This window comes from Cygnus olor, chromosome 1, assembly GCF_009769625.2.
Source record: "Cygnus olor isolate bCygOlo1 chromosome 1, bCygOlo1.pri.v2, whole genome shotgun sequence".
Taxonomy (NCBI): Eukaryota; Metazoa; Chordata; class Aves; order Anseriformes; family Anatidae; genus Cygnus; species Cygnus olor.
Genome location: NC_049169.1, coordinates 97422635 through 97441343, shown reverse-complemented (window position 1 = coordinate 97441343; position 18709 = coordinate 97422635). Strand labels below are relative to the sequence as shown.

At 45.0% G+C, this 18709-nt stretch overlaps 1 protein-coding gene across 5 annotated transcripts in view; it reads left to right on the top strand.

Moving 5' to 3' along the window:
• IGSF11 (immunoglobulin superfamily member 11) overlaps positions 1-18709 on the top strand; it is a 96788-nt gene that overhangs the window by 61259 nt on the left and 16820 nt on the right. The window contains exon 1 of one of the 5 annotated variants that reach the window (XM_040571293.1): positions 3235-3318. The exons of 2 other annotated variants lie outside the window; for them this stretch is intronic. Coding sequence is in view for 1 of the 3 variants with exons in the window: in XM_040571285.1 (XP_040427219.1) it covers positions 3414-3435 (22 nt within the window). In the remaining 2 variants the exon portion in view is untranslated. Of the gene's footprint in view, positions 1-3234; positions 3436-18709 lie in introns of those variants that run through there. 2 more of the 5 variants (XM_040571297.1, XM_040571285.1) reach the window with 2 other exon arrangements.

Below are 18709 nucleotides of genomic sequence, written 5' to 3'. Positions count from 1 at the left end.
TCTGAAATAAATATAGTTTTGGAGGAGAGATCATTTCCCCTGAATTAATGCAGCCTGACACAGAGCGCAGGAGCATGTGCCATCTGGTCAGATCTGCCTTGATTTTGTGAGCAAGGGGGAGGGTAACCGATACTTTTATGAACTGCAGTTGCTGCACAGGCTAAAACAGTAATCCCTTGGGTACCGAAAATGCAAGGTGCTAATCTGAAATTAAAATGGGTAAACGCATGCAGGCCCAGTAAGGTCGAGAAGGTCAAAACCTTCTTCTCTAAGGAAATGAACCTTTTTGTCTTGAGAAGCTCTGGGCACAGCCATGTAGTTCATCAGTTTAATAGGAGGCAGTGGGGTAGCGTGCTGCTCTTTTATTTCTGAGCCAAGCTTGTTCCGTCTATGTGTGGAGTGTAATGTAATTCCCTTCCTTCTTCCCACAACTTATGTGTGTCCTCTGCAGAGAATTCACTCGTACACTACATGTCCATACCCCTTCCCCACCTTGGGCCCTGTTTTGCCATTGTCTTTTGATATAAAATGTGCTGGAGGCAGTCCCTCTCCCTCCTCAGCTAGTGATCGGGCAGCTAATTCCACTCTCTCGTGGAGTCCTGCCGAGCATGTAATGAAATGGCCAAATTCCGGCAGTTCTCCCCAGGAGGGAGTCGGAAACCATTCAACGGCATGTCACAATGTGAGCTGTGATAGTGGGGAACCTGGAGGAGATCCTCATCTATCTCCTTGTGCTGCTCATGAGAGGGCTCGTGCCTTGGCAAGTGCTGGATCAGGACTCTACACAAGCTGCTAGAGAGGTCAAGACAGCCCAGGTATACCCCATGGTGCTGGCTTGTAGAGTTACAATTGGCTGTGACTTTGGGACAGGACAGGCTCTTAATTTAGTGGATAATGGCTGAGTAACCCAGAGGCATGTGTAAGGCAGGAGCAGAAAGAGTTTGCTGTGTTTTCCTTACAAAATTGCTCCTTGGCTGAGTGCCTTGCTGATTTTCAGCCATCATCCCATTGTGCAAAATAATGATGAGGACTCTGAAACCTCTGTGCAGATCAGCCAAGGCACTTCCCTAAAGGAGGACATCGTCTGCTGTCATTAGGTCTTCTCTGGCTGTTGTTGGTTCATCCCTTTGATGGGCAGTGGTCATGCACACAAAGCCAGCATACACTGCTTGGTGTAGGGGTGGACAGTGACTTACAGGGTTATGAAGACTGCAGGAAGGACCAAAATTGGGACTGCATTTTTTATGCAGTCAGTTCAAGGTGAGTATTGCAGCTCTTCTGGCCAGGGAGGCTCTCAGGAGAGGATGGTTCCCAGTAGTGGATTTTGTTGTCCTTTTTCCCCATTGATGCAAAGTAGGAGCAGTACCTTGATGTGTTCCTGCCTTGGATGCAGTAAAACTTGCCTTGCTTTTTAGGTAGAGGCACATGACGATGCTTGGGGGAAAGATGCTATAAGGAAGAGAGAGGGTTTTTCCGGGCTTTGCAGCCCAGATAAAAGATTCAGGTTTGGATTTAATTGATGAGTTTAATTCATGACAGGGAGATTCTGGCTCAGAAAAACTCCATCAGTTTTATGAGTGCTGAGCAGTGATCACCTGTGCAAGGGGCATATTTCTGTAAAGATCCTGCTTGTATTCCCCTTCATTCATGCCCTCTCTCCCCCCACCCTCCGTCCTTTTCTCTTGGAAAGGAAATATCCTCCAAACCAGGGAACTTTAAATGTCTTTTACCTTTTTTTCTTTAACTCCCAAGCTCATTTTTGTCTCTGGACCAGCATGCCCGATAAAATCATGCAAAGGTCTTTTATTTATGTTTGGCTAGGAGCTGACCAGATGCCCCAGCCTGTGAAATAATCACCATCTGTTGATTGTAATTGCAAGGCAAAAGCCAAAAGCCTGGAAGGTTTTTTTTCAGTGATGTATTCAAAGAACTGCAGCCTGACTTTTCTGAATAAAAACTAAAGCTTCTACTCTGGGTCAGACCTTTTTTCTTTTCTTCCTTTTTTTTTTTTTTTTTTTTTACTACATTCCCACATGCTGAATGCCTATGAATAGTTCTGTTACTCATTCTATCCTTATCAGGAGCAATCTGGCTTTGCACTTTCTTTTTCCTCCATGGCCCTTTGAGAAGGTGGGCCCATGGCTGTGCCCCAGTGTGTTGCATCCTTCCTTTGCAGCCCAGCACTTCGGTGGGGAGCACAAGTGTCTGTGGTCCTACTCTGCAGTGAGTCTCTCCTCTCCCTCTTTTTGTCTCCCTGCCATCTTGCCATTCTCACATCAGTCAAAGACGTCTCGGGGGGGGGAAGGACAATGGCGAATACTGCAGGTGCAGCGAGAATCAATAATTCATTTAATCATAAATTAATAAATGATGATACTGCTTGGGGAGAAGGGGAGGAAGAGAAAGAACATTAATAAAGTGGTTTCCAGATCAATTCCACAACTCTGAGTGACCGAAGAAAGGCACCAGAGGGCCTGAACCTGATAATTGTCAAGGTCTGTAGGATTCCCTCACTGCTGTCATTGCCGCTTCTTGGGTTTAATTCAGCAACCTGGCTGTTATCTGCCCCTGTCTCCTGTGGTACTTGGGGGCTGCAGAACTTCGGTATCTGCACGGCAGTGAGCAAAATGCCTCTGGGTGGGGCAAGCGAGCTGTATAGGCGTTTCTATATTTGCTGGATAAAAGCATTGCAGTGCTTGAAGTGCTTCTGCTAGGCGCTGAGAGGAAGGCAGGTCTTCAGTCCTAGCCCACCAACAGCTGAGCTTGTTTCTCTGGGGCTGTGGGGTGCAGCTGAGTATTGCAGCCACTGGGTGACCCAGGAGCAATTAACGCTGCGCTGCATCTGGCCCTGCCCAAATTACATGGTGAGGAATGCACATATGCATCCCATCTGCTGGGGTCTACCCCGTATGAAGGCAGGGCAAGCCAGGATTTAGCCATCAGAAAATGAGGAATGAATATAATAAGGATATTAAGTGCATTAACCTCCAGCAGACACCTCTTGGACAGGTTATGCCTATTTATTTCAGTAAGTGGAGAAAGATGGAGGAAGCCCATAACACAGCGGTCCTTCATCCTGACTAAAGAGCCGCCAAATTTGTCAAATGAGTTACCACCAAGCTGTGGTGCTTTCCAGTACCTATCTCTGTCCTTCCCCCTGCCTGCAGTAACACAGGCATTTTGCAGCAGCTTAAATGAAGGTCCTCAGGGGTTTGATTTTTCTCCAAAAATATATAGGACTCTGAGGATGTCCTTCCATGGATTTAATGCTCTGTGGGACCACCTGAAGCTCATTTTCATCATCGTCTAGGAGAAGAGGTCAGGTCTGTTTATGCAGCATAGTAGTGATTAGAGGAATTTAGAAGCTGTGCCCCTCTCCTAGCCATCCATGTGGTCAGCAGGCATCTGGGAACATGACCTCCCTAGGGACACAAGGTCTTTATTATGGATTTGTATGTCACTGTATTAATAACGGTAATGACTACTGGTTTTAGAGCCTTAGTATCTCTTTTACATAACTATGTACGTTGCCAACAGGCATGAGGTGAGCCAAAGCTGCTGGAATACCCAGCAAGGCTCTTTGCCTCAGCAGGGGCTTAAATTCTGTCCAACGCTCATATACTGGGAAAAACATCCGCTTTTCCTAAAAAGAAGGAGTGAGCCAGTGCAACCAAGAGTGTCACTGAGGCTTGGGACCTGAAATCTCAGGCAGCTCAAACACAGAGAGAGGGAAAGGGTCTCCAAAATGTTCTTGCCGGGTGCACTCACAGCACCTGTGCCCCTTCTTTCCCTTGGACTACTTTTTCTTTTACATCAGTGCAAATTAGAAAGAGGTCAACTTATTTCCTGATGTAAGGTCTATTCTTTTTTTATTTTTTTTTCCAGTTTAGTGTCGTAACTTCTCATTATTACCTCCTCCCACTCTGCAGTGTTCATATGGATCAAGTATATTTTATACTTTACTTCCTTGGGATTGTTTCTTAGTCAGCTATACACATTTAACCCCTCTTGGTCTTCCTCCTAAATTCTTCCAGATCTAATTATTAATATTCTCCTCTCCTCCCTCTCTTCTCCTCTCTTATCTCAGGTAAGGAAAACCTGATGGGATGAACAAAATTGAAACCTTGGGCTAGTTACAATGAAATGGTGCTAAAGCTCCTTCCTCCCTCCCTTTGTTGTCACAGGATGCCTTTCTCTTCGCTACCCAAAACTACAAAAGCTTGTTCTGCGAATAAAACACGTCGAGATTTTTTATTTGCTATTTTCTCTAATCTTAGAGTACAAAATAGCTTTTGGGCTTTCTCCCTCCTGCTGAATATGCATCTTTTGGACCATTGCTCTCTAGGACCATTACCTGCATTTTTCTGTTTTGGTTGAGTCTAGATTAAATCCTCCTCTTTCTCACTCATGCTACTCCTTGCTTTAACTTTTGGACTATTGCCCACACATGCTTAATTTTAAGGAGCTTATTTGGCAATGGCCTGTTTCTTTTTCTTTTGTTACATTTGCAATTTCTCTGTAGGACATCAGCTGCAAATGTAATGGACAGTTAGTGTTGGCTTCCTGTGACACTGGTTTAATAAGACCAGTCCAAATAAGTGCATTTTCTTTTGGTACCTCTGGCTGTTTTTTTGATCTGTGGGTTGTTGGTTCTGGTCAAACTGATGTGGTGAGGTAATGTCAAATTCTTTAAATCCTTAAGGTGCTGCTTTTACTGCCTGCCCTCTGGGTGCTAGTTGTAGCATATGTATTAAAAAGCAAAAGATTTTCACTTCTGTATTGCAAGTGGTTTTATTCTTTAGATCCTTAATGACTCCCTATTTGTTTCATTATTTCACTAGGGATAGATATCGACTTGAAATTAAACATTGCCAACTCTATTCCTTATTGAAAATCTTTATTATGTTTGCTTTTTGGTTGGTTTTGTGGAACCTCCCCAGCTCAATGTAAATTGTCAGATTATTTGTCACTGGCATAATACGTTTGTCGATGGTTTGCCATAACAAATTAGGCTCCTGATCTTGCATACATTTATGCATGTGCTTATATATATAGATTGCTTAACATTCAACCCTGTAATAGTTCTGCTGAAGTGAAAAAGACTTCTCAAAAATGCCTCTGTCTCTTCTGGATTAAGTTTGACGATGTTGCTAGCTTTATTTGGTTTGTAGACGTGTCATTCTTCAAGTTCTTTTTGTTTCTGCTCCCCTTCTCCTTCCTCCTCCCCCCCTTTTCTAGATAAAACTTCCTTTCTTTATTCTTCTGGCTAAGGACAGATTTTAAAAAAGCTGCTCAGCCATTGCTTAACTGTTAATTTCATCCTCATCCTCATTTATTAATGAACCTACCTTCTTTCTGGTGCTTCTTTTCCTCCTGATGAATTTGTAAATCCCTTCTTACTCCCTTCAGTGCCTTGGGCAACGTAAATTCATTTACTTTTTCTCCCTTACCCTTATCTTTTCCCTACAGCCTTAATTGACTCTGTATATTCTTGTTTAGTCACAATCTCCCCTTCCATTTGCAGCACAGAACTTTTCTTATGATTTTCCTAATGAAAAGTCATCAGTAGGAAAACACCATGCTGTACAGTACAAAAAGATCTGAAGTGTTTCATTTAAAAGTTGCGTGTGGTGGAGCCTTCTCAGGGAGAATTTATATTAGGAATAGTCACTGTGTGGCAAAGCCATCATTTTAGTTCTAGTGGGTCTCTGACTTAATTTTTAAAGCTCTCACTGTGACTTGAGCAGAGCGAGATGGGCAGATGAGCAAATGGCAAATCCTGTTCTTTCTGAGCAGTTTCATCTGCTGTGCTGTGTTGGATGTTTATTATGAGAGCTCCTTTCCTTCCCCGGTAGGAGACAAAGAAAATCTTCCCATTTTCTGGGTAGTTCATCTCAGCCAAAGGAGGTGTGCGTGGGGGTGTCTGTGAGTGTTTCAGCTACTTCTTGCTCAGATGAAAGCAGGGTGCCAGGAGGAAATCTGGACTGACAAAATGAGGAGCTGTAATGGGGGAGAGGGGATGGGAGGTCTTCCCAGCCTTCCAAGCTCTCCTCAAAGATGGGTTGTCAATGATGCCATGCTTAAAGGCTTCAGCAGTGCGGCAGACAGGCAGGAGTGTCCTGTGACCACTGTGGCTGCTGTTAGCAGGGATGGCACACACCCCTGGGGAGCAAAGCTGGAGATGAACCAACAGAGGGAGTTGCTTCACAAGGTCCAGAGACATGAACTTGGAGGCTAAATTTGGAGGCTCATTAGAGAAGACCTATTCAGCCAAGGCTGATCTCATGACCTAGAAAGATTCTTAAGCCTTGTGACCTACAAAGATGTAAACTAGAAAGTGGCTCTCCCACTGACCTGCCCCGTGATCTTGGCAAAGTCTATTTTCTGCTCAGTTTCCACATCTGTAAAACAGGGACAGTGATGTAGGGTTGTGGGATTTTGGCCAGCTAGTGACTGGGAAATGCTCTAACACCCTGGGTTGAAACAGCAATGTTTCTTTTTTGTATGGAGTCAGTGTGAAGGTGTTGGTGGGGCAGAGCAGGAGGTCAGTTGTGTTCAGTGGTTCACACCACCTCTTCTGGGGATGCTCTCACCCACCTCTCTTCTCCCTCCTCCTTGTGTGGGTGCCATGGAGAGTAGCTATGGGTAAGCAAAGTGTAACAGGGTTACAAGTTCCCATATGCCTTTTGAACTAGAATAGCACCATTGCCTCTTCATCATCCCACATCACCCCCATCCTTCCACACTTCCTGAAGATGGACAAGTCAGGAGTCATGCTAAGTAAGCCCTGAGGAGGCGGAAGAAAGCACAAACTGTGCTTAAAAATAAAGAGCTTCCATGGGTCTCCATCGACCCACAACTCCCCCCTTTCTTCTCTTGTGCCTCGTGCTGCCTGGCAGTGGTACTGCCAGAGCTCTGGTCAGCTTGCTGGATGTTTGCTCAGAGGAAATGTCTCTTTGTTTACATGGGGGAGAGAGGAGCTTAGGAAGAAACCTGGCACAGAGCAGTTGGGATTCGGTTAATCTGCTTAGAAATACATTAATCGGAGGATCAGATGCTGTCAACAATACTCTTTCCCCCTCACTCTCTTCCCTCTTTCAGTACCTTACTCATCACTGCTCCCATTGGGTCCTGTTCCTCACCCTCCTCCATGTGTCCCTCTTCTCCCCTGCTGTGGAAGTCAGGCAGTAATGAAGCACGAGGAGATTAAAGCAAAATTAACAAATAAAATATAAATCCTAGATCTAAATGAAAATTAAAAAAGGATCTTCAGCTGTTTATTTGCACCCCTAAATATAGCCTTGTGCCTAAGCCAAACTGAACGTAGCCAGGATTTCCCTGGAAAGCACTAGGAAAAATGTGCAGCTCCCGAAACATGAGCAAGTAGTGGAAAGAGTGGCTGCCTGCTTCCCCTCTGGACTTTATCCATCTCCCCCCATGACCACAAGAGGATGCAGAACAAGCTGTGGTACCAGGCTGAGAGGTGGCATTGTCATGGCATTATCACCGCAACTGGAGAAAGAACTACTCCAAGCCACCAGCCCTCACTGCCCTCAGTATGAACTGGGATACTTGGTTTCTGGATAACATTTCTTACCTAAAAATGGGCAACTGTAATTATTGTCAGAAGTCTCAATTTAGTGGGTGTGCTGATTAGAACTTGAGACAGGTTCAGTCTCTATTTTTTTGTGTGTGTGTGCAGTTGGGATAATAATATGCACAAAGACATTCTCTGTATGGGGAGAGAGCTCTGAGAGAAGGGGTCACTAATAATGCTGTTAATGGCATATTCCTCAACACCTTGCTATTTTACTGCCTGGCCTTTGGTGAATTTAAAAGGAGGCTGAAAAGTGCATGGAGCTGAGGTTGAGGCCAGGTTTGCTGCTCTCTGAGCTATGTTGTTGTAGAATAGCTGTTGTTAGAGGAGTATTTGTTCTACATGTGCTGTCTTCTTCTAACATTTTTTCTTTATTAATTTTTCAAGAAAAGCACAAGAACAAAAAGCATTGCAGTGTACAAGATATCAGTACCGACTGGGGGATAAAGAAAGAGGTGAATTGTTTCTGCTTTATACTCACAACATTTGCTTTGCACACGCGATGTTTTATATTACTGGGTTTTGTCCTCAGATATGCAGCATTCTCTTTCATTTTCTGTTACAAAGGTATAATCAGAGGCAATGCAGGATGTGCAATGTGGCTTACTTAATTTCAAGGGAAACCTTTAACTTCAGGAACATCTGACCTTTGAGCCATTGTTTTAACAGCATTACGGTTGCATTCATTTTGGAGATTTTGCAATCCCATATTAATCCAAATTCCATTGAAGTCAATACCCAGACACCCGTTGTCTTAAGCTGGGATTGGTTCAGGTCATTACTCTTCATCTTGTGCTGAGAAAAGGATAGGGATAAAGAGGAGGGTACAGCAGGATATCAGAGCTCAGTTTCTTTTTGTGCTTTCATGGGGTGAAGTAAAGCTGGCTAGGAGAAAAATTGGGGTGGGTAAAAGTTTTTAATGCAAAAATATTTGGGGGGCTGGGGTGGGAAGGGGGTTAGTAGGTGGCATGAGGGAAATACAGTGCTGCTGCCTGGAGGTGCAGCAGTACTTGCCCCAAATGAGAATTGAAAAGCAATTTGGCCAGAGGTTCCTCCATACATCTTCTCTTCCACGTGAAGATGTGTCCTTGTGCCAGTTCCCCTCTGCTCCCTCTTGCTGGACCACCATGCTTTAGGAAGACTGAGAACCAGCGTCTGTTCCCCTTGATCTGCTATGAAGATCCAGAGGAAACAGTGCCATTTCCCTGTTCATGCTTTATGCATCTTCTATATGCACCTGCATGCGAAATGTATAGCACAAGCAGGTGCACTCAGCTATTTGAGGATGTGTAGATCCCTTTCATGTACAGGCTTCTTTCCCTAACAAATTTGGAGTTCTGATCCCGTGATCCATACCGTAAGGTAAGCCTTGATGCAATAGCTTCACAAGACCTGGGGTTGGACATTGGCCCTGTAACCAACAAGTGGACACAAGACTTCTCAGAAGGCTGTGTCCAGACGTCATGCCAGCAAGGCAGAAGTGCTGAGCTAGCAAGCTCACAAATTCCTGCATCTTGGCCCCCTCCCAGGAAACAGGAGGTAAAGAGCCAATAAATCTCACAGAGATGTGCCTTTGACAACAGCCCTGTGTATGTCAGCTGCTCGATTGCTCCTGGCTAGGAGCAGTGGCACTGCTACCTGCTGGATGAGCTTGTAGCATTGAATCTCTGCATTTTGGGAATTTGTTTGCCCGGGCAAAGGAGGGTGTGATGGCATTGCTGCTTCCACTCTGTTCAGCATGAGTAAGAGGCAGAGGGAGGACATGGTAGCACAGGTCTCGCTGTGAGCTGCTAACAGGAAAGGATGCAATGTCCTTTCCAGCGTGGTGTCCCTGCTGGTTATAGCCATGCTGGCAGGATTAATCCTGGTATAGACACATGTACTCGTGCTGGGGCTGGGTTTTCCTTTTTCTGAGGACAAACAAACACTTGTGGGTTTGGGGCTATCCTATGTTTCCAGTGTGTTGTGCAGAGCTGCTCTGAGTTTTTCTTTCAGCTGTATATGTTGATGAAAAATGGCTTTTTTTTAGTCCAAAAATCTTTTTCACATTTCACAAGTGCCCATTACGTTCTTTTCTTCGCTTCCTTCTTCCTATGGAAAATGGCCAGGGTATGAGAAAGAAGTGGGACAGGTGATTTTTAATTTCTTCTGACATTGGTTTCAATTTTTACTATAAGAAAGAGGATGGGGGAAAATGCAGAGAAAGTAAGGAAAGGAAACCATTTCTGTTGCCTTTTCATCTAAGTTCAGTGCTGGAAAAACTGTTATCTGCTTTTCTGCTCATTTTCCTCTCTATCCCTGTATTTCTTGTGTTCCTCTCTTGTAGTTTGCCTCTTCCCAGGCTGCTGCTTTCCTGAGAACATAAATAGCCACAAGTGCTGATATTTGCATGGAAGGTAGGAAAGGAACCTTGCAGGAAAAGGCAGTGCCTCAGGTAGACGCGTTCCCCTGAGCAGTGTCTTTCAGAGCTTTGCTGCTGTTGTAGCTAGAAAGTTAGTCTGAGATCCTGCAGTGAATTTTGTTGCTAACAAAGATGATTGGTGGGGTAAAGATAAATGTTTTTAACATGCAAATTAAAAACATACTGTAGTTATATTTTGAAATTTTGGTTTCTGTATTCTTCTGCTTCTTTTCCTTTGATATATCTCTATCTCATTCCCTACCTTCCTTCCGCCACAATGATGGCTTTCTCCTATCACAAAGGGACATGTTTTATGGACTCCCTCTTAACCCTGCCTGATTGTTATAAGGCTGCTTCTCCTTTGGTACCTTTGTGTCTGGTACAAATGAGTATGGTAGGTCCCTATGGAGGGTGCTGTGCTTTTTGGGATGCTTCCCAGCCAGCCAGCAGCACCTCTGTCCCCATCTCCCTTGTCCTTTAACCCAAACAGTTCTTGCTCAGATGCTGATGTCATCAGTCTTCTCCTACCATGATGATGTGTGGAGTGTTCGAATACTCCAGAAGCTTTAATTAATGAATGTGTGTTCCCTGTTGGCCACCCTGTGTGCAGCCAGTGGATGGGAGGAGGGAGGAGAGGGGCACAGCTGGCGCTGGAGCATACGCTGCACATCCTGCCTTTCACAGTTGGCCGTTCCTCAAAGCCTCGCCCCCCCCCCCGCAGAAGTGGAGGGGGCCTGGGATGCCTTGGAGGGGCAAAGAGACGCAATCGGTTTTGACAGGATTTGCACCACAAATTAAGTGCTGAGTGCTAGCATTTGACACTCTAGCTCCGTGGAGCTTTTGGGTAGCCCCTCGCAGAGAAACCTGACAGAAACCCAGGCATCCAGAAAGCAGGAGGGGAAAACCACCCTGCCACCTCCTGTTTTTCACTTCTCGGAGGATGCAAAACACTGAATGGGTACTGCATGGCCTTGTCAGCTCCAGTGAGCACCCCGACTCCATTGCCTAGGGGAGGAAGGTGTTCTCATGGCAGAGAGCCTGCACACTGCCACCTTCCTCCCCACCCTGCCACACTGCAGGGCTGAAGGAATGTCCTGCAAAATGAGTGCAGGACCCTGGGAATGAAGATGTATATGATGCCCTTCAACCTGGGGGTGTGATTTTTCCCCCTTTGCCCCTTCCTGTGCTTCTCACAACCCTGGTTAGCTGCACTGCCATGGTGCTGGGCACAACCATGCCCCAGAAAAACACCTCTTCTTGGGTCTTTCTGGCAGTATCAGCACTGGAGAGGAGATATTTGAGGGTCAGTGAGAGGGCTGAAGGAAAGAGGATAGGTGAGTGGGTGCCCAAGGCTCTTCTCGCTCTGCTAGGGAAGTCCTGAACTGCTAGTTTTTGTTTTAGGTTTCGTGGGGGTATGGAAACAACAACACCCTTCCTCTTGATCAAAAAGTATGTACCAAGCCCATTTAATTACTTCCAGCCAGCGATGTTCATGCCAACAGACTAATGGAAGCTTGTTTTCATTAGTTAGACTTCCATTACCCGGAAGCAGCTGTAATTTCTTCATCTGTTCTTTGTGCTTATGCATTATTGCTGCATGTGCTGTCTGAAGTGATGTTGTCTTCCAGCCTAGCAGAAGTGCCTCCTGCCCTGCTGCATCTTTTGCTTCCTAGAGTTTGGAAGAGACTTTAACATTTTGTGACGTGAGTGCAGAGATACATATTAGTAGGTCCTACAATAATGAGAGCTGGGCAAGCAGTTGTAAAAAGCTGTTCCTTTGCTGAAGGTAATCTCTGGATGCGCAGCACCTTGTGCCAGCCTCAGTAGAGTAAAACCTCCTGTAACACTGCCTTGTTGTTAGAACTGAATTCCTTCACTGTGGTCTGTGTTCATTGTGAACATAAATGACACGCCTGTGGCAGTCTCAAAATACATCTTCTGAGCTTCTCTTGTAGGATTTAGCACCACTGGGTGCCCAAGCAGCACAGAAGCACTGGTGAGGTGGGGGAGCTCTGCAGTCAGATGTGCCACGTGGGAAAGCAATGAAACGAGCAGATCTCCTCTCCACAGCTCCAAACTGTAGAGCCGAACATTCAAACCCACATCTAGAGCCTTCATTGGTAGACCAGGCTTTGGTACAGTGGATGTTTGCTTTCTGACTTTATCTTAGTTGCTTTTTATGGAGTCCTCCACCAGCTGAAGTAATCTCCGTGCTTCCACAAGTGTTTTGCAGCAGCCTTTCCCTCACGCAGTCGTGTCTTCGAACAGGGGATGCTGGTGTGAGCGCTCACAGAAGGCAAGGAAACCAGGTCGGGCAAACACTGTCGAAGCAAATTCAGGCTTATTATTCAAACAGACGTTCATGAATATATTTTGCTATATTTGCAGAGTCTTAATTGTAATCTGTCTTGATGGGCACATGAGTTTAAAAGTAGAAGACTGAATTTATGGAGGGAGAGATGAGCAGGAACATGACCTACAGAGCTGGGCTCTGGAGAGTGAGGGTTCGCTTCCACCTCTGCAAAAGCATGAGCAAGTCACCTGGGTGACTCCTTGTCACCTGGCCTTATTGCTCCTTGCCTTCCCTGGGAAAACACATCCGTGTTGCAAGCAGTGCTGCTGCATTGCATGTTCATTCATAATTGCTGCTTTCTTTACTTTCCACTCTTGGCAAATACAGTGGGGATTTGCTGCTTGTTTTCCCTCCCCAGTTAAAGGCTTTCCTCCACCCCTCTTCCGTTTGCTCCCCAACATCTTCCATAGGAAGCTGTAAAAACTTTTCCTGATGGGGTCCCTCCTGTGAAGTGTTGGTGTAACCAAGTAATAAAATGACTTCCCTGCCTGGTGAACAAGAAGGGAATCTGGGCAAGAAGACCAAGCATAATTCTTCTGCAGAGATTATTATTATTGCCATTAGCAAATATGGTAGGAAAAGTTATGATAAACAAGGGAGAGATAAGTGTGATTTGTACATGTTTAATCTCTTCTCTGTGTGTTGTTTTTTCTTTTTCCTCCCTGTTGGCAAGCTAGGTAAAAAGATTGCATCACTTCTGCATAGAGTCTGATGACATTGGGGTTGTCCAATGCATGACGTGACACAGCTCATCCAGTCTCATACGGTACCTTTTCACATCACAAAAATATTTCTTAAAAAGATAATTTTACCCCTTGAAGTAAATGATGTGATACCACATAATCTAGAGATAGAAACCTACTTCTCAGCCTCCTGCAGCATTTTAAGTCTGCAGCTCATAACAGAGCAAGGGACTGCAAAACAATCAGAAAAACAACTTTTAAAGCCCCAGGACCTCTATACAAGTAGCCTAAGCCCTTAGTGCCCTCTCCCTAGCCATAAGGCAAACAAGAAGGGAGCACAAAAAAGTAATTGAGTTCTTTGCCTAGTGCTATGTGTTTCTAGGTGAGAACCTTTGTAGCAAGAGGCACACCAGAGTTTGGGAATGATTCTTCCTTCCATGATGCGAAATAGTTTAGTGAGTCCTTTGGAAAAGGCAGGGAAGCACCAGCAAGCTGTGGCAGCCCAAGCTGTCTTGCACAGATGCTTCTTTCCTTGGAGATGATGCTGGCTGTGCATCCCACATTGCTGGTTTCAAACTGGGGGTGTTTGCAAGCACCAGCAAACTCGGCATCAGGGCTGACCTGCAGGGTTTGGTGCTGGTCCTTCCCAGGTATTGCCAAGACACTTGGAGGAAGGTTGAAGGAGCAACATTTTTGATGCCTGTGGATATGATCTGGTTTCAAAAAGCACTATTGGGCATGTGGAGTCAAGCTGTGCCCTAGCATCACTGCTAACCTCTGTGAAACAGAAGAGCGCTGTTTTTGAATTGTCCCACACTTTCCCATCAGCACAGGATTTGCTTCCCAGGACCACAGGGTGAGTGGCATACCTTGAAACGGGACCTGGAAGTGCCCAGCATGAGCCTTTCCCAGCTCTTGGGAACCACAGAAAGGCTTCTCTTAGCTGAAAGGATAAGCCGGGACAGCAGTGAGTACCTGCTCCTGGCTGCCGGAGAAAGGAAAGCGTTCGGAGAGACTTTGTTATGTGGAGTACCACTGATCTGAGCTTTTAATAATGCAATGGACTTGTAAGTGTTCCAAACGATGAGATTTGTGAATGAATTTTTAATCCGGGGTTTAACATTAAAGATTAACATGTGTGTTTTGAATTTCAAAAAGGGAATTTACCCCCAAAAGGCTAAGACTTGCTTCAGTGGCTTCTTATGATTTTTGTTTTATTTTGCTCCCCCACCCTCCCCCTTGGGGTGCATTAAAGCAAAAAGAAACAAAGAAAAGGGAAAACCCAGCATTCAGGTTGTGCTTGGGGAATCTTCAACTCACTGTTAAAACAGTGTCCAATTGGGCTTTTCATATTAATGTTGCTTTGTGTGCTCTTAGACACGGCAGGAGTGACAACATCTGTGTGAAAAACTGAGCCAGCTGTGCAGAAAAAAAATCTTTCTTAGTTCAGAGCAGTTGTGTACTTTGCTGCTTGGGCATAAGCAGCTCCTTGCATCTGTTATGGAGGGGAAATGTGCAAAGTGTTTTCCTGAGACTCTAACTCTAAAAGACAAGGGAAGCCTGTAGCAGTTTTATGTTTGCAGAAGTTAGCAGCTCCTGTAAAAGAGAATTTAGGACATCAGGGCAAGGGGAAGAAGAGAGGACAAGCATTAAATCAGACAACACTGTGGGGTTTGGTCACCCACGGTTGACTCTCAAGACCTGGCATCAGAAAAAAAAAAAAAAAAAAAGGTGGTAAGGAGGGAGGCGTATTGGTTATGTATGTTAACAGCAGCAGCTGCATTCACTGAAAACCCTCTTTCCTGAGTTTCAATCATGTTATGACAGTGTTCTGCATCTTTTGAAAACCTCTGTAAGAGGTTTGAGGCATTTTGTGAGCATCTGGCGCTCCTTTGAGGATGGAGCTGACTGCGAGCCCAGCCTGGACTGCTTTGCAGCAAAGCCACTTGCAGAAAGTGTTTGCTCTTACCATCCTGTAGGACTCCAGCAGAGCTGAACGTAGTGAACCTTCTTGGCTATTTTTTCCCTCCATGATAAGAAATGTGGGTGTTAATTTGAAATCAATACTAATACTTGGCACGATGCTGGAGAGCATGAATAATAGGCAGAGCAAGACCCATGAATCAGGTGACAAAGTCCTATTCGTGTCTCTCCATTGACCTGCAGCGTGATGTTGAGGTGAGTTATAACCTCTCTCCATCTCGGTTGTCCTCGCTGCTAAATGGAGGCTCTCTGAACTGCCCCAGTACCTTACCTGCTAGCGTACATTTGAGTGACCACTGAAACTTTCTGCACTGGAGAAGAAAGACAGCAGCTTTGTTTTAATAAGGCCATGCACATTTTTATCTATTGGTACTGTTTCCAATATCCACTGGCACCTGGCACTTAAGCAACACTGGCACCAGACTTCACATAGAAACATCCACAGCTCCTGGTGTTCCTGTGTGAAGACAGAGCCATAGCTGTTTGTAGCTAAAGCTGTTTAAAAAAAAAAAAAAAAAAAAGTCATGTATTCCAGGGATATCCTAGTGTGTCCTATCTCTTTTGTCTCACTTCAGAGTGAGAGCACAGGCTTTTTAGTGGATGGAACAGAAATCAGGGGGAATTTGCATTGGTGAAAGATACACTTCACATGGAAATCCATAGTTACTGCATGTGTGTGCATAACACTGTACTGTGTTTTATTCACTGTACAGTGAATAAAATAATATGAAGTGAGAATTTATATAATATCTAAATACGTGGAAAAAGTTTAAGTGGATTGGAATAAAGTGTTTTTACCTTATTGAATTGAAGCATGCCAATACTGCCGTAATTAAATGGGAAAGTCGAAGCAATTCATTTTGTCTTCACTCACTGAAAATGTCATCAAAGTTGATATTCTTACAACCTATTTTGATTTTAATGAAAACTCTTTTCCCAGTGGAAAATTGTCCTTTTACAACCTCTTTCAGACAGCTCATCTCATAATCTGAAACATTCAATTACTGACCTGACATTTGCCAGATCAGAAGACAAATTTGTTTTTTATTTTCTTTTCAATTTAAATGAAAAATACCTCTTTGTTTTTTTTCATTTTTCTATTTGTTTGTTTTTAATAATTTTATTTCCAAAGTAGTTTGGGATTAATGAAGTTTAAGATATGAAAGTTTTACGTCTTTGACCATTCTCATGGAAGCTAGTTTCAGTCTGACTGCTTTTGGAGACTGAAAATTTTGCTTTCCTGCCTTTATCAGGCTCGTTTTTAGAATCAGGTATGAGACATAGAAGTTGTACTGTGGTTGTATGTGTTCTCACTTAAAGGCTCTCTCTCCTACCAGTGGGCTACAAGAGTTTTGTTATCAAAATGGATGCAAATGTGATTAGACCCTTAAGCCCTGATTTGACAAGATACTTACACATGTGCTTGATTTTTAAACATGAAGTGTATTTCCAGTGACTTAACTGCCTTTAGTGGAATTGCTAGGACATACCAAACCAGCCTGGGTGTCAGTGTCTGGCTGAGCAGCCCCAGCTCCATGTTGTTACTCTGCTGACCATGCAAACATCAGGATAAGTGAAGAAGGACTCACAACTAAGTCATGGAGCAGGAAAAATTTTAGGGGAGCTCATAAGCACAGTGAACACCAAAGAATGTCTGCTGGGTGTCCTGTCACTTGCAAAACTTGTGTACTCCACAGGCTGAGAGTATTTCCTACATGAGACACAGAACTCATAGAAAGCAGATAGCCAATTTCTTGGCATTGCTTTAGCCAAAGGTTGTGGGTTGCTGGACCAGATACTGTACCTGATATTCATCCCATTCATAACTCTCCCGTGGGCCAGCATTAAGATGGGTACCTTGGGAAGCACTAGGGAAGGTCCCCTGCATTGGGCTCTGAGATGTGGGGCCATTTCTTGGGGAGTTGCTTCCTACCTCCAGACCTCACCACTCATGGTCTTCTGTACTTGCTTAACCCCAATATCAGCTCCCACGCTCCCAACACAGTCCTGCGTCCCTCTCTCTCAACATCTCCCTTCTGGGGCTGTCCTTGTGCCTCTCCAGCTGATCCACCTCAGCTTTTGCTCTCCTCCTTGGGCTGCAGGAAAGCTCTCTCACTTAGAAGCCCCATCTCCTTGGAGCCCTCGTTGCTGACCCAAGCCCTGCCATGGTCTCAGTGGCTTTGCATCATATGAATACTTCTGCATGCATGGGTAGGCTCCTGTTTTTGGTGGATCACATCAACATTTGGATGGGTGGATGCAGTGTGTTCCTGTTATCTTGCTGCTTTATCATTTCTGGAAGATGCAGCAGCACCAACAAGGTCTGGGTGTCACACCCAAGTTTCCTGGAGGACCCCAAGAAGATGTTAGCAGTGTCTGTAGGGAGGGAGCTATGTGTCAGCATGTCTCTGCACCTTCACTATGCCTGTGGCTAATACAGAAAGTGCTGTCCCTTTTCTCTCTGTTCTTCCTCCTTTTGGGGGAGGATATACACAGCTCTTGGTGCTTTGGGTATAAGCAGTTGAACTGTAGCTTGGGAGTATCTGTACTGGAGTTAGACCTAATGGTGGTTGTGTCAGGGCAGGTGAAAAAGTCACTCTGGAGTTTGCAGTCTATATTTCAATGGCATTTTGCCTGTTACCGGGGCAGGAGGCGGAGGGGAGAAGATAGAAAAACTCTCAATGCATTCTGGAAGGCATTTATGAGCAGTGTTAAAAGTCACTGATGAGCTAATTCTCCATCCCCCTTCCCCACCCCTTTTCCTATGCAGCTGCACCCTGCGCTCCTGCCTTTCCCCACCACACACAAGTCACGTTTTCCAGCCTGCCCACCCATCCATCCTGCCTGCCCCTGGGCCAGCTCCCCTTACTGGGCCTTAATCTTTTTCATTATGGGCTCTGTCCTTACCACTCGGCATACCATTGAGCATATTTAAACCTCAAGTTGTTTTCCCTTATTAAGCAGTTCATCATTGTGCTGCCTTTCTTTTTTTTTCCTTTTTTTTTTTTTTTTTTTTTAACTGGGAGAAGGGGAAGAAATTTATTCTTTTGACCATAAATCATTTACAAAGCTGCTGGGCCGTTAATGTATATTTTATGGCTCGACAAACAGAAAATAGGAGCGAGTGTCTTAGCGGCGCTTCTCCGACCTGTTTTAATTTCAGCTTCCTAGCCCTGACTCTCTGTTCCCCTGTCTAAGAAGCAGATACATTTCTCTTACAGAGGCACCAGTGGATATCTTCTCCCGAAGGAGGCCACTTTGCTGTGTCAGCAATGTCACGTGCTGTTGCCAGCACTTGGCACCGATCCGCAGCACGACACATCTCTGCTGACTGGGCTGCACTGGGAGAATATTAGCAGGAAAAAGGGATGGGAGGCAGGGGGAGGGGGGGGGGACACTCAAGGCTATTTTTGCTTTTAGATCCAGGGAAGAGCTGTAATTAGACTCACACTCTGGGGTAAGCAAGTTTCATATAGTTCTCGTCTTATTCCATGCAGCCTCGCTCACCCTGCGCTTTGCATGCTGTGGGCTCAGCTGGCCGCAGGTGTTGTGTCGATATCCACGGGGATGCTTAGGGGGCGATTTCAGCACGGTGACTGGCCATGGCAGTGCTTCCCAAATGTTAAGGGCTGGCTTCTGTGAGGTTTTAAAATCTGCTTCAAGATGAACCCAGTTTATGTCTTCAGTGCTCT